Source organism: Taudactylus pleione, unplaced genomic scaffold, assembly GCF_031769625.1.
Source record: "Taudactylus pleione unplaced genomic scaffold, aTauple2 ptg000041l, whole genome shotgun sequence".
Taxonomy (NCBI): Eukaryota; Metazoa; Chordata; class Amphibia; order Anura; family Myobatrachidae; genus Taudactylus; species Taudactylus pleione.
Window position 1 is genome coordinate 37,989,409 of NW_028284443.1, and position 12,773 is coordinate 38,002,181.

The 12,773-nt window shown below is 40.7% G+C and overlaps 1 protein-coding gene across 2 annotated transcripts in view; it reads right to left on the reverse strand.

Annotated features, from left to right (window-relative positions):
- The window catches only part of ERCC5 (ERCC excision repair 5, endonuclease), a 61,059-nt gene that overhangs the window by 11,491 nt on the left and 36,795 nt on the right, over window positions 1–12,773 (reverse strand). For both annotated transcript variants that reach the window (XM_088458218.1, XM_088458225.1), the window contains exons 11-13: window positions 12,487–12,606; window positions 10,414–10,627; window positions 1,746–1,890 (exon numbers count right to left, since the gene is read on the reverse strand). In XM_088458218.1, the coding sequence (XP_088314344.1) occupies window positions 1,746–1,890; window positions 10,414–10,627; window positions 12,487–12,606 (479 nt within the window). The remainder of the gene's footprint in view (window positions 1–1,745; window positions 1,891–10,413; window positions 10,628–12,486; window positions 12,607–12,773) is intronic.

Below are 12,773 nucleotides of genomic sequence, written 5' to 3' on the forward strand. Positions count from 1 at the left end.
CCTCCAGGGGAACTCTATAGTTTAGTGTGTTGCCAGGCTGCCCGATACCGGGTCCTCCTCCTAAGAGAAGGGGAGTTGTGAGGAAAAAAACAGGATGGCAGCTGTCATCGTAGGTCTGCACGGCCACGTTACCTTCTAAAACAGTAACGGTGCTGGCCGTGTGCCGTTCCAGGCAGTCTTTACATTGGAGAACAGAGTAGGAGAAAACCAGGGAGTGAACAGAGTCCAGGAGCAGCGCTGCAATCTGTTGGCAAAGCTTACGCCAGAGCTTCCGGATCTCCTGATGTATGCAGCGTGCAGCAGGGGTAGCCCACATCACAGCATAAAGTTTACAGGTAAAATGAAAAACTAATCTAAAAGTACAGGGCTGCTGCAGCCCTATTAAAAGATAGCCCAGTTTCCATGGGCACTTAAATACACTGGAGACCACGGATTGCAGAGGGGAGGATCTACACTTAAAATTATACTAGTCTAATTATGTGCCAGCTCCTAGTTACCGCGAGCAAACCCATGGTACCCCAGATAGGAAGAAAGGGAAATTTATTTTATTAGAAAACTATTTTCTTTGGGTTTCTCATATATATTAAAACCACATTGTCCCTTGAATTAATCCCTATTGGGGACCCTTGTACAGTATAACCTTGATTATGAAGCAGCAAAAGCCTGGAACTGTAACCTGATAAAGACTACATTTCATAGTAGCATCAACATTTCTGGTTCATAACCTATACAAGATTCTACCACCAAAAATAGGTGCGGTGTCTCAAGTGTGTCATAGCTGTACCCTAGGTGCCCTTCACATTCTCATCTCCAAACCAACATCAATCACTACTACATAAGTGTCAATATAATGTTACCTAATTATTCAGAATGATTCACCAGAAGGAGGAAAAATACACTATTACCACTAGTCAGCAACTAGAATTCTCTGAGTCATCTTGTAGATAATATGAATATATTTTAGAAATGTATTTAACAAACATTTTAGGTTTTTGTTTGCAGTGTAACAAGCCTTAGTAATTTGTATATTTCCTTTCATGGACTCCAGAGTACTATTCACTTATGTGCATTAAACTGGTAAGTATTTTACAATACAAAAACTAGCATATATACAAAATCAAATGGAGTACAAAACTAAACAAAAAACAAAGACAAACACAGTTAATCTTTCTATCACCCAACTGTTCACGTAGTTATGAGAGCTAAAAAAACACAATAGTTGTTAATAGCCAAAAAGAAAACTACTTTGCCCATGCTTTGATGCCAGTCCTCAAAGGCTACCGGGAAAAATCATTTAGCATGTGTTTAATGATCATTCCTATTGTATTTTCCCAAAGTTAAAACGGTTTGAACTACTAGTGTAAAGGTGTGTTTAAAAGGTTTTAAAAACGCTTGTTGAAAGCGTACAATTAAACTCACATGTTGAGGATTTATAGGAAAGAATATAGCTAGCTGCAAGGTTCCAGCTAATGCATGGAATGAAAACTGGAATAACCCCACATATGTATAACCTGCCCCCTCCCCATCACTTATGACAGAAACGGTTATATATTAAGGTAAATAAAAGTCAATTGGTAAAGTTATCCAAAAGTCAACAACCCATTTAATATACTTTCATTTCCATAGATATGCAGCAGAATATTCAACAATGATTTCAATCAATTTACAATTCCCCTATCCACTGGAAAACTTAATTTTTTTTATGTATTGGCCAGTTTAATAAATATTTAATGGAAAATACTTACTTGAACTTCAATAGAGGTTCTAAACCATGCCCAGGGAATTCATTTAATATCTCCATGGCGGACACAAAGCCAACCGAGGGTACTCCGTCAGTATAGTCACTCCCCATCAGGTAGGCTAAATTAATCAGTTTAGCGCGATTTAGGCCTGCATATGTTAATTAAGACACAACAAGATTTTATTTAGTAATAAACCACTATTTACTGCATGTTACAAAGGAGAATAACAATTCCTTGTGTTCATAGTATGACATTATTGCAGAAGTATACATTTGCTATATTGCACATATCTAATAAGATACAAATTCTGTAACCGAGCAATTTCAGAAAAGTGTATGTATTTTCTGGTACTCATTACTATAAAGTCATTTTTAATTGTTAGATATTTTGTACTTACCAGTAAAATCCCTTTCTCCGATTCCACAGGGGACACTGGAGCTATACTGTCAGACATCTGTCCCAATAGGGTACCTCCTTTCCTATTAGTTTGGCTCAGCCTCCTTCTGGACCATACGAAGGGAGGAGCGGGAGCCGCTAAGCCCTGCCCCCAGCCCCGATGCCAGGTAAAACCGTTAATGGCAGGGTACAAGTCTCTGACTTGAACCCCATCAGAGTATATTCTCCAGTCTGCTAGCGCTACTAAATGTGCTTATGCAGCAGAAATTACAGTAAGATTACCCGCACACTAATGACACGGCCACTGCCATCTCCAGCACGGCCCGCTCGTTCTGAGCTACAGCAGCGGTAAAATTAAGCTAACTGCGCTGTGCTGATGCTAGGGAATCCGTGTCCACCGTCACAGCGCGGTAACTGTGCCCAGTCATTCCCTGGCGTCAGACATTACAGAAACCACAGTGCCATAGGTTCCCTATATAATAAGCAGCGCTGTCACCCCTCATATATAGGGAGCACAGCATTGCAAGCAGGGAGGTGGGGAAGAGAACTTAATTTCCCTGCTAGCCGGGGAAAGATACTTACACCTGCTGGCGAGCAGGTCTTCGGCTAGGCGTGGGCAAGCACGGACACAGCTTCTGTATTAAGCTGTGGTGTGTCCCTCCCTGAGCTACTGCCAGGGACTTGGACACCCAATCTAGGATAGCAGTGGCGGGTCCCTCCTGATGCCTCCATGTAGTAGGCCGACAGATGCAGCTCCATGTCAACCTGTCCTCAATGTGTGGAAAATTGGGCAAGTGAAACTATGAACATCTATGTACCTCATAAGGCAATGCAGATATAACTTCCCAAGGAGACATAAGCGCACTAAAGGATTGGCAGACACAGACTAACCAACATAGAAGGATAGAGAACCAGCAGGATACCAACAAACAAAGTAACAAATGTAGTATGTTATGTACATTAGGCCAGTGCGAAGAAGAGTCAATGCTTCACTCTGGCTCATCTTTCATATACAAGGAAGTATTGAATATAGAACAAAATTTCTAGGGTTTAGAGTCAAACTGATAGGAAAGGAGGTACCCGGGACAGATGTCTGCCAGTATAGCTCCAGTGTCCCCTGGTGGATGAAGGAAAAATACACTATATGGACAGAAGTATTCATTGACGCCTGCCCATTACCCCAACAAGGACTGTAATGACATTGCATTCAAATACATACAGTCAGGTGCATAAATATTGGGACATTAATAGAATTTTTATATTTTGGCCTCCATTCACCACCACAATGGCTTTGAAATGAAACAAACAAGATGTGCTTGAACTGCAGACTTTCAGATTTTATTTGAGGGTAATTACATCCAAATCAGGTAAACGGTGTAGGAATTACTACTGTTTCTATATGTGCCTCCCACTTTTTAAGGGGCCAAAAGTAATGGGACAAACTAAACAATCATAAATCTAACTTTCACTTTTTAATACTTTGTTGCAAATCCTTTGCAGGCAATTACAGCCTGAAGTCTGGAACGCATAGACATCACCATACGCTGGGTTTCATCCCTGGTGATGCTCTGCCAGGCCTCTACTGCAAATGTCTTCAGTTCCTGCTTGTTCTTGGGGCATTTTCCCTTCAGTTTTGTCTTCATCAAGTGAAATGCATGCTCAATCGGATTCAGGTCAGGGGATTGACTTGGCCATTGCATAACATTTCACTTTTTAGCCTTAAAAAACTCTTTGGTTGCTTTTGCAGTATGCTTCGGGTCATTGTCCATCTGCACTGTGAAGCGCCGTCCAATGAGTTCTGAAGCATTTGACTGAATATGACCATATAATATTGCCCGAAACACTTCAGAATTCATTTTGCTGGTTTTGTCAGCAGTCACATCATCAATAAATACAAGGGAACAAGTTCCATTGGCAGCCATACATGCCCACGCCATGACACTACCACCACCATGCTTCACTGATGAGGTGGTATGTTTTGGATCATGAGCAGTTCCTTTCCTTCTCCATACTCTTCTCTTCCCATCACTCAGGTACAAGTTGATCTTTGTCTCATCTGTCCATAGGATGTTGTTCCAGAACTGTAATGGCTTTTTTAGATGTTATTTGGCAAACTCTAATCTGGTCTTCCTGTTTTTGTGACTCACCAATGGTTTACATCTTGTGGTGAACCTTCTATATTCACTCTTGTGATGTCTTCTCTTGATTGTTGACTTTGACACATATACACCTACCTCCTGGAGAGTGTTCTTGATTTGGCCAACTGTTGTGAAGGGGTTTTTTTCACCAGGGAAATAATTCTTCTGTCATCCACCACAGTTGTTTTCCGTGGTCTTCTGGGTCTTTTGGTGTTGCTGAGCTCTCCGTACGTTCTTTCTTTTTAAGAATGTTCCAAACAGTTGATTTGGCAACACCTAATGTTTTTCCTATCTCTCTGATGGGTTTGTTTTGATTTTTCAGCCTAATGATGGCTTGCTTCACTGATAGTGACAGCTCTTTGGATCTCATATTGAGAATCGACAGCAACTGATTCCAAATGCAAATGTCACACCTAGAATCAACTCCAGACCTTTTACCTGCTTAATTGATAATGAAATAACGAGGGAATAGCCCACACCTGTCCATGAAATAGCTTTTTAGTTGATAGTCCCATTACTTCTGGCCCCTTAAAAAGTGGGAGGCACATATAGAAACTGTTGTAATTCCTACATCGTTCACCTGATTTGGATGTAATTACCCTCAAATTAAATCTGAAAGTCTGCAGTTAAAGCACATCTTGTTTGTTTCATTTGAAAACCATTGTGGTGGTGAATAGAGGCCAAAATATAAAAAAATTCTATCAATGTCCCAATATTTATGCACCTGACTGTATACTTTAATATAGAGTTGGTCTCCCTTTTGCAGCTACAACAGCTTCCACTCTTCTTGTAAGGCTTTCCACAAGTTTTTGGAGTATTTCTGTGGGAATTTGTGCCCATTCATTCTGTAGAGAATTTATGAGGTCAGGCATTGATGTTGGACGAGAAGGCCTGGCTTGCAATCTCCGTTACAGTTCATCCCAAAAGTGCTCGATGGGGTTGAGGTCAGGGCTCTGTGTAGGCCAGTCAAGTTTTTCCACATCAACCCATGTCTTTATAGTCCTCGCTTTGTGCACTGGGGCAGTGTCATGTTGTAATAGAAAATGGCATCCCCAAACTGTTACCACAAAGTTGGAAGAATAGCATTGTCCAAAATGTCTTGGTATGCTGAAACATTAAGATTGCCCTTCACTGGAAATAAGGGGCCTAGCCCAAACCCAAAACAGCCCCATAGCATTATCCCTGCTCCACCAAACTTCACAGTTGGCACAATGCAGTCTGGTAGGTAACATTCTCCAGGCATCCGCCAAACCCAGACTCGTCCATCTGACTGCCAAACAGAGAAGCGTGATTCGTCACTCCACAGAAAACGTTTCCACTGCTCCACAGTCCAGTGTCTGTGTGTTTTACACAACTCCATCCGACGCTTGGCATTGGACTTGGTGATGTGAGGCTTGCATGCAGCTGCTCGCCATGAAAGCCCATTCCATTAAGCTCCCGCCGCACAGTTTTTGTGCTTACATTAATGCCAGTGGAAGTTCGGAACTCTTCAGCTATGGAATCAGCAGAGAGCATTTGCGACTTTTACGCACCATGTATCTTAGCAGTCATTGACCCCGCTCTGTGATTTTAAGTTGTCTTTCGCTTCGAGGCAGAGTTGCTGTTGTTCTTAAACACTTCCACTTTCTAATAATATCATTACAGTTCATCCAGCAGGGATGACATTTCACAAACCGTCTTATTGCAAAGGTGGCATCCTATCATAGTACCACGCTCTTCACGACCAATTTTGTATCACAAATGTTTACAAATGGAGATGCATGGCTAGGTGCTTGATTTTATACACCTGTGGCAACGGGTTTGATTGAAACACCTCAATTCAATAATTAACAGGTGTGGCCAAATACTTTTGTCCATATGGTGTATATGGTAAAGACATTTTGCCTCCTCATACATAAAACTTCTTGATTTGCAGATTGTAGAGAACATGCTATATCGCACTGTGAAGAATGGTAAAAGGACTACAGTATTGAACTACTGTACAACAAGAAAGGTAATATAGTATATTAATAGTTAAACCTTTATTAAGAGATCAGCATCATCAAGACAATAATAGCTGGTGCCTGTGGCTGGACACCCAGATATCCATCCTTTGAAATGACTGACAGCCAATAGCAACTGGGTTAATATTACCTCTTTCACTTGCCTGGACACAGAGCAATGGCAGCTGTACTGTTTATTTCAGTAAATAAGTCACCCCCCCCACCCCCCCATATGTCTCACACCAGTGCAGAGATGTAGAACTTTAATGACTGTGTGTATAACAGAGAAAATATTGGTCTTACCTTGTCAGTGCTAAGGCTAATGCAGCATTTTTACTGTAGGCATTGCTGACACTAGGATGTTTTACATAGGAAATATATTCACTACGTGTAAAGAAATAAGACATAAAAAAACCAACGACTCCACTTTTTTGTCCTGCTAGAAACATAGAAGTGTGTTCAGCATAAAAAAATGCATATTAATTGTATTTCTTTAGTGCTGCGTGATCAGATTGTTAAAAGTACTTTACAATAGTGAAAGAAATTGTTTTATTATAACTTTCTCTAGAGGAAAATTACCTCCCTTCCCTATGCTGTATTAACCCCCCCCCCCCCCCTCCGGGTGTGCTGGCCTTATACATGGCCGTCGCCACTGTCCCTGGCGCTAGACTCACATGCCCTGGTGGTCTAGTGGGGGAGCGTACGCACCAGTTGCCCCACTACAGCAACCTCCGGCAGGTCTCCAACTGCCTGAGGCACGGACTGCCAGGCGGTTCCCCATGAGCTGGGAATCACCTTACCTGCTCCGCTGGTGCCGCCGAAATCACCAGTTCAGTTACTGGTGTTGCGGCGCCAGCAAGGTAGGTGGAGCAGCAGCACAGGCATCCTTTAGGACGCCTAGCGCTGCACGCTCTGAAGTAAAAATAAATAAAATAAAATTAACAGCTTGTGGCTGCCTGAGCAGTTCCCCTGTTATACAGGTGCATCGGAATCCTGCTGCACCAAACAAAAATCAGACTGAATGCCTGTGGCCAGGGGTGGGGTATATGTGGAGGAGGACCCGAGGTATCCTGGGAACTGAAAGCTTATCTGCTGGTGCCTGGATCACCCCAACCACTTTTCCCCATGGTATCCCCTGTGGACCCCCTACGGACCCTGAAGAAGAAATGTGGGTACAAAAAAAAGCAAGTTGAGGTGCTTAGCCCTATGAGATGTAGCGAGGGAGGAGGCATCCCACAACAAGTTTGTTTCGACTTGTGCCTGCTCCTGGAACAGAGCCCTCTACACCCCATCATTATCAAGTGTCCATCCAGATAGGATGATAGAGAAATATTATATTGTGAGAGGATTACCTCACCTACATGAGACAGAAGAGCTCTGGGAGAAGATAATAGGATAATGGGAAATATAATGCCACTTTTCCTAAGTGGTGCATTATGCAATCAAATTAGCACTGCCACAGAAAGTCCCATCACAAGAATATTTTATACAACTATCCCTGAATATTTACAGCACATCCACTCTATACCTAATGATTTATGAACAATTCTTTGCGCAACTACAGCAGTAGTCGTGGCTCTCTTCCTTCAGCGAGATCAATGATAGATGAGCGTACAAAAATGTCCAGTTAGGAGCCTCGAACTGAATAAATAAGAATTGCTGCTACCATATAGAGCGCAATCTAATGCAATATTGTCTGCACACAGGCCTGTGACGCATTTCTCTACTCTTTCAGTGTAGTTTCTTCAGGGGTTTGCAATACACGTAATTTTTTCAGATATTTAAATCCGGATGGACCAATTGGCAAAGTCCTCAAATATACTGTTTAACACTCCTCCCAACTAACCTAACTCAGCAAGCACACTGAAAATACTGCTCTATATTAGTGTTCAAAATTATCTGAAAGGTCTCCCAAAATAGGAGCTGACTGAGGAGGTTTAACTAAGCATTGCCCAATGAATGATATTTAAATTAAATGTTTATTACTTTATTGATCACGGTTATATTAATTTGGCTGTTTTTTGGGAGGGGGGGGGGGGGGGGATACATTGAAAATTAATAACGGACTCACAAATGAAATTCCTAATCTAATAAAATAAATATTCCAGACTATGGGATCTGTAAGTATGAAGAAATCAATCGGGGCAGTATGCTCTCCTTTAAGCCACTGGAATGCATTCACCACATAGGCAAAGTTTATCATTACATTCACTACATACATCAGATACTTCCGAGTGCACTTAATATAGTGTTTCAAAGAAATATTACAACAATGGCTGACCTGCTAAATATATAAAAAGGGGAGGGGTGGAGACTAACTTCATTCTACACGGCCACCAAACATTAAGAATTGCTAAAATTAACCAAGTTGAAATAATGCTATTTAAACTAATCACAAGCAATGCTGGTGTCAGACTGATAGCAGGTCATTATTCAGGATTACAACAGGTACAAGAGTAAAGCTTTGTGTAACAGCTGTTAGTCTTAACAAGATTTAACACTGGTTAAATGATATCTATGCCCTACTAACTAAGCCTCATTATGAGCCAAGAGGCTACACATGTAAAACAGCACAATGATGTCACTAGGGAACAAACATCTCACAGACAAATGAAAATCAAGAAGGCATAAATGTTCTACTTCCTAAAGTCATAGTATTCCTATATAGCCCCATCTAGGCTGAAGTATTTAATATAACATAAAAAGTGCTTTCATTAGTCAAATATTTGTATGTATTTTTAAAAAAAAAATACATTTCCTAAAATAAGACTATTCATGCCTTACTAGACTTTGAACTTTTTAGTGGGTGGTACCCTAATGTATTTACAGAGAGAAAGTTTAATCCTATTGTGGTTTTTGTACGGTTAAAAGGTGTATTAACTGACCTAAGCCAGTAACTGGGAGCAAATTTCACAGAAAAAGGACATGGATAGGCCAATGGCATGCATTTTAATTTTTGTGCGTTATACCAAGGGTCAGATAATACAAATTAAGGCAATAAGCACCCATCATCTGCTAGAAGAGGCAAACAAACACATGCAATGTATTCATACTGAGAAAATGTAATTACACACACACACACACACACACACACACACGTCTGCTTGAAGTGAGCAACTGCTGAATGATGTTGTTATGAACTAGTAATGCGGTTCTGATGTCACACAATTGTAAGATCCTACAGATTCCATCAATCTACAACAGATCAAAGCTTTCCATTTCTTTAGGCTTTACTGCAGCATCTCAACAAAAACATTTGCCCATATGCACCTGTCTGACGTGCTGCTCAGTTGAAGTGCAGCAGCAAAGCATAAAAGAAATAAAGTTATATTTTATGTAGTATTTTTGACCTGGTATATTCATTTCCTACTGTTAAATAAAAGATATTAGAAGTCTCTATAGGAATTTTCTAACACTATAAAAAGCATTAGGCGGAAGCTTTTATACTGGTACAGACAAGTATACCAGCTTTCCCACTTACACACAGATATGAGTTATGGAAGGTTAAATTGTTATGTATTTGAATGCAGAAAAAAAAAGAGATTTGCCCCCCAGCACACTGCAGCAAAAACAATACTTAAATCCTACATGATAATAGCGATTCAGAGGTATTAGTTACATACATTTGCAAATATATGAATAAGCGCCAGGCCAATCGTCAAGGCTCCTTTATACTTCACTATCACCTTTTTCGTGTGATGCCCTGGGGATGGCCCTTGGTTGGAATTTTTTTGGGGTGCCTTGCTTCTCGGACGTGAACCCCTTAATGCTAGGGACGCCAGTATAGAGGAGCCTTGACGATTGGCCTGGCACTTATTCATATATTTGCAAATGTATGTAACTAATACCTCTGAATCGCTATTATCATGTAGGATTTAAGTATTGTTTTTGCTGCAGTGTGCTGGGGGGCAAATCTCTTTCTTTTTTTTCTGTGTTCAGAGTAAACCCCGCCCTTTACAAGCACCTGTGCTATGCAATTAAGCTGATCTGAGCAACTACCATTTCTTTTGTATGTATTTGAATGTCAACCTAGTAACATGATCATTATTACCTGTGCCTAGAATTGTACATATTGTTATTTTTAATCATTCACTGTGCTCCATAAATAAATAATTGTGTACAGTTTATTATATCAAAAACTTCAACATGACTTACCCAGCTGATTCTGGATATCTGAAAACTGGTAATACTCCACATATTTGTTTTGAGAGAAGAAGTTCTTGTAAACATGTCGTGCACCAAAGAGCCAGATGTCACTGTCATCTGTGATAGTCCCTGATGTTTGGTCTGTTAGGTCCAAAATAGCACATTGAGCTTCTGCCTCCATAGGGGCCACGATGAAAGGAATGCCAAAGAGGCGCAAAAGTTCCTAGATAAAAGGAACCATAAAGAAAGATAGCACAAGATTTACACAGCTGTCAAGATTGAATCGGAAGACAAACCAGTTATGTGACCAGGGAATAACATGGGCTATGCAGACAAACTATAGGGCGAGTTCTGATGTACTATTAATAGGACTATAAATTATAGTGTTGTGCAGGATATTTATGTCTTCGCATGTGAACTGCTGCTCAGAACTGGGCATTACTGAAAGCTGCACGTGGTCGTAGGAGATAAAGAATGGACAGTGCAGCAATGAGCAGCCGTTTGACAGAATACAGAGTAATGTATTATGTAGTATAATGCACTGGGTAGCTTAGTGTGTAATGCAGACAACCATTGGTTCTCCAGCTGCTGAGGAACTACAGGTCCCAGTATTCATACATGTTTCTAATACACAGTACAATTTAAAGTTGAGTCAAAAATAAAGCATATGACAGATTGAACAATGTTGTTGGCTGCAGACTATATCAGAGCCTGTAAATACACCACATGGACCTGACAATTTCCCAACAGTTTTGTCAGCAATATGTATATGAGAACTGTAATTGCCTATTGCTTTACCACTAGCCAATGCCAACACAGGAGTAATATGCAGATCAATCAAGCAAGAGTTAGGGGCATATCAAATTGTAGGCGAAGTTTTCCCTGCAAACATTTATGTGGGCATCACGACTAATTTTCTACTACCGCAGCTATGCACACTCCCAATGGGAAAGTCGGAAAGCCGATGGACGGAATCCCGACCGCCGACTTCCCAACTGTATAATCCCGGCAAGGGTTAAATGACAGGCGTTGAAATCCAGACACCCGTCATTTTCCCTACACCGGGAGACCGACACCCGGCCTACCGATCAAAGCTAAGCGGGTGACGGGCAGCCGCAGGGGGGGTGGGGGGGTGTTAGGTTTAGGGTTCCCGGGGGGCTTAGGTTTAGGCACCCCCTGGGAGGTTAGGTTTAGGCTAGGGGAAGGGGGGGGAGGGGGGTTAGGGTTAGGCACCATTAAGGGAGGGTTAGGAGGTATAATAGGTTAGTTAATACTTACCTTGGGACGATCGGGATTTTCATCCTTGTTGGGCTGCCGCTGTTAGGATTTGAACCCGGTAAATCATACTTAATCCCTCCCAATACCCGCTGTATCCAAAAGAAAAGAAAAATAAGTCGGAACCTAAACAAATAAAAAATATATTGGGTAACAGTAATAATGGTTATTACTGTCCCAAAAAAAAAATATATTATTTTATAAAAATGCATTAAATGGCTGATTTGTTTTTTTTAAGTAAAAAAATTTTACACTTTTTTTTGTTTTATTCCAAAACGATTTTGGGGTAATTTTAGGCCAATTAAAAAAAAAAACAAAAACTGATAATGAAGAAATTATTTCTCATTTAAATACATGCTTTCATTAAATTTGGGGAGTAAAAATTATCAAATATTAATTTCAGGTAATTTGAGGCCATTAGTGGTTTTAACAACCAATAATGACATGTAATTATTCAGCCAATTGGGCTAAATGAAAACTTCCAATTGCCTAATTGTCATTAGGGAGGGTGTCCAACAGGTTTTGAAGGGGTCCTTGACCTTTTTAACAATAGGGATTTACTTTTTTTAGATCTGCTCTGGAGCTGCGAGAAACTAGCCATGGTAATTCCTATAAAGATTATCCATTTGGCAATTGAATAGGAAAAAACCTTACAGTTGCGGGAAAAACCCTTTGTCAATTATCCAATTACAGTATATACACTACCATATGAAGAACATGTTGAACATTTACATAAAGCCATTCTCTACCTGGTAATGGTTCCTACATGTACTCAATGATAGTTAAAAAATGGCTGAGAGAACTAACCTGGCTTTCGATGCACATCTGTCCTGTAACCGTTGCAGCAATGCGTTCCTGCTGCTGCCTCTGTGCCTGGAGTGAGGTCTGCTGAACAAACAGATTGTTCTCTAGAGACTCAAGTTCTTCCTGTGCGAACACAATACCAGAAAACATTCTGTGTCAGAAACCAATTATTGTCATCTATTAATCTTTGTACAGCCCCAGCATACTTCACAGTACAAGTGGGAAAAAAACACAGTAAGAAAATAAGACTGGGGGAAAACAGATAGACAAATAACAGACAACGTGTAAGA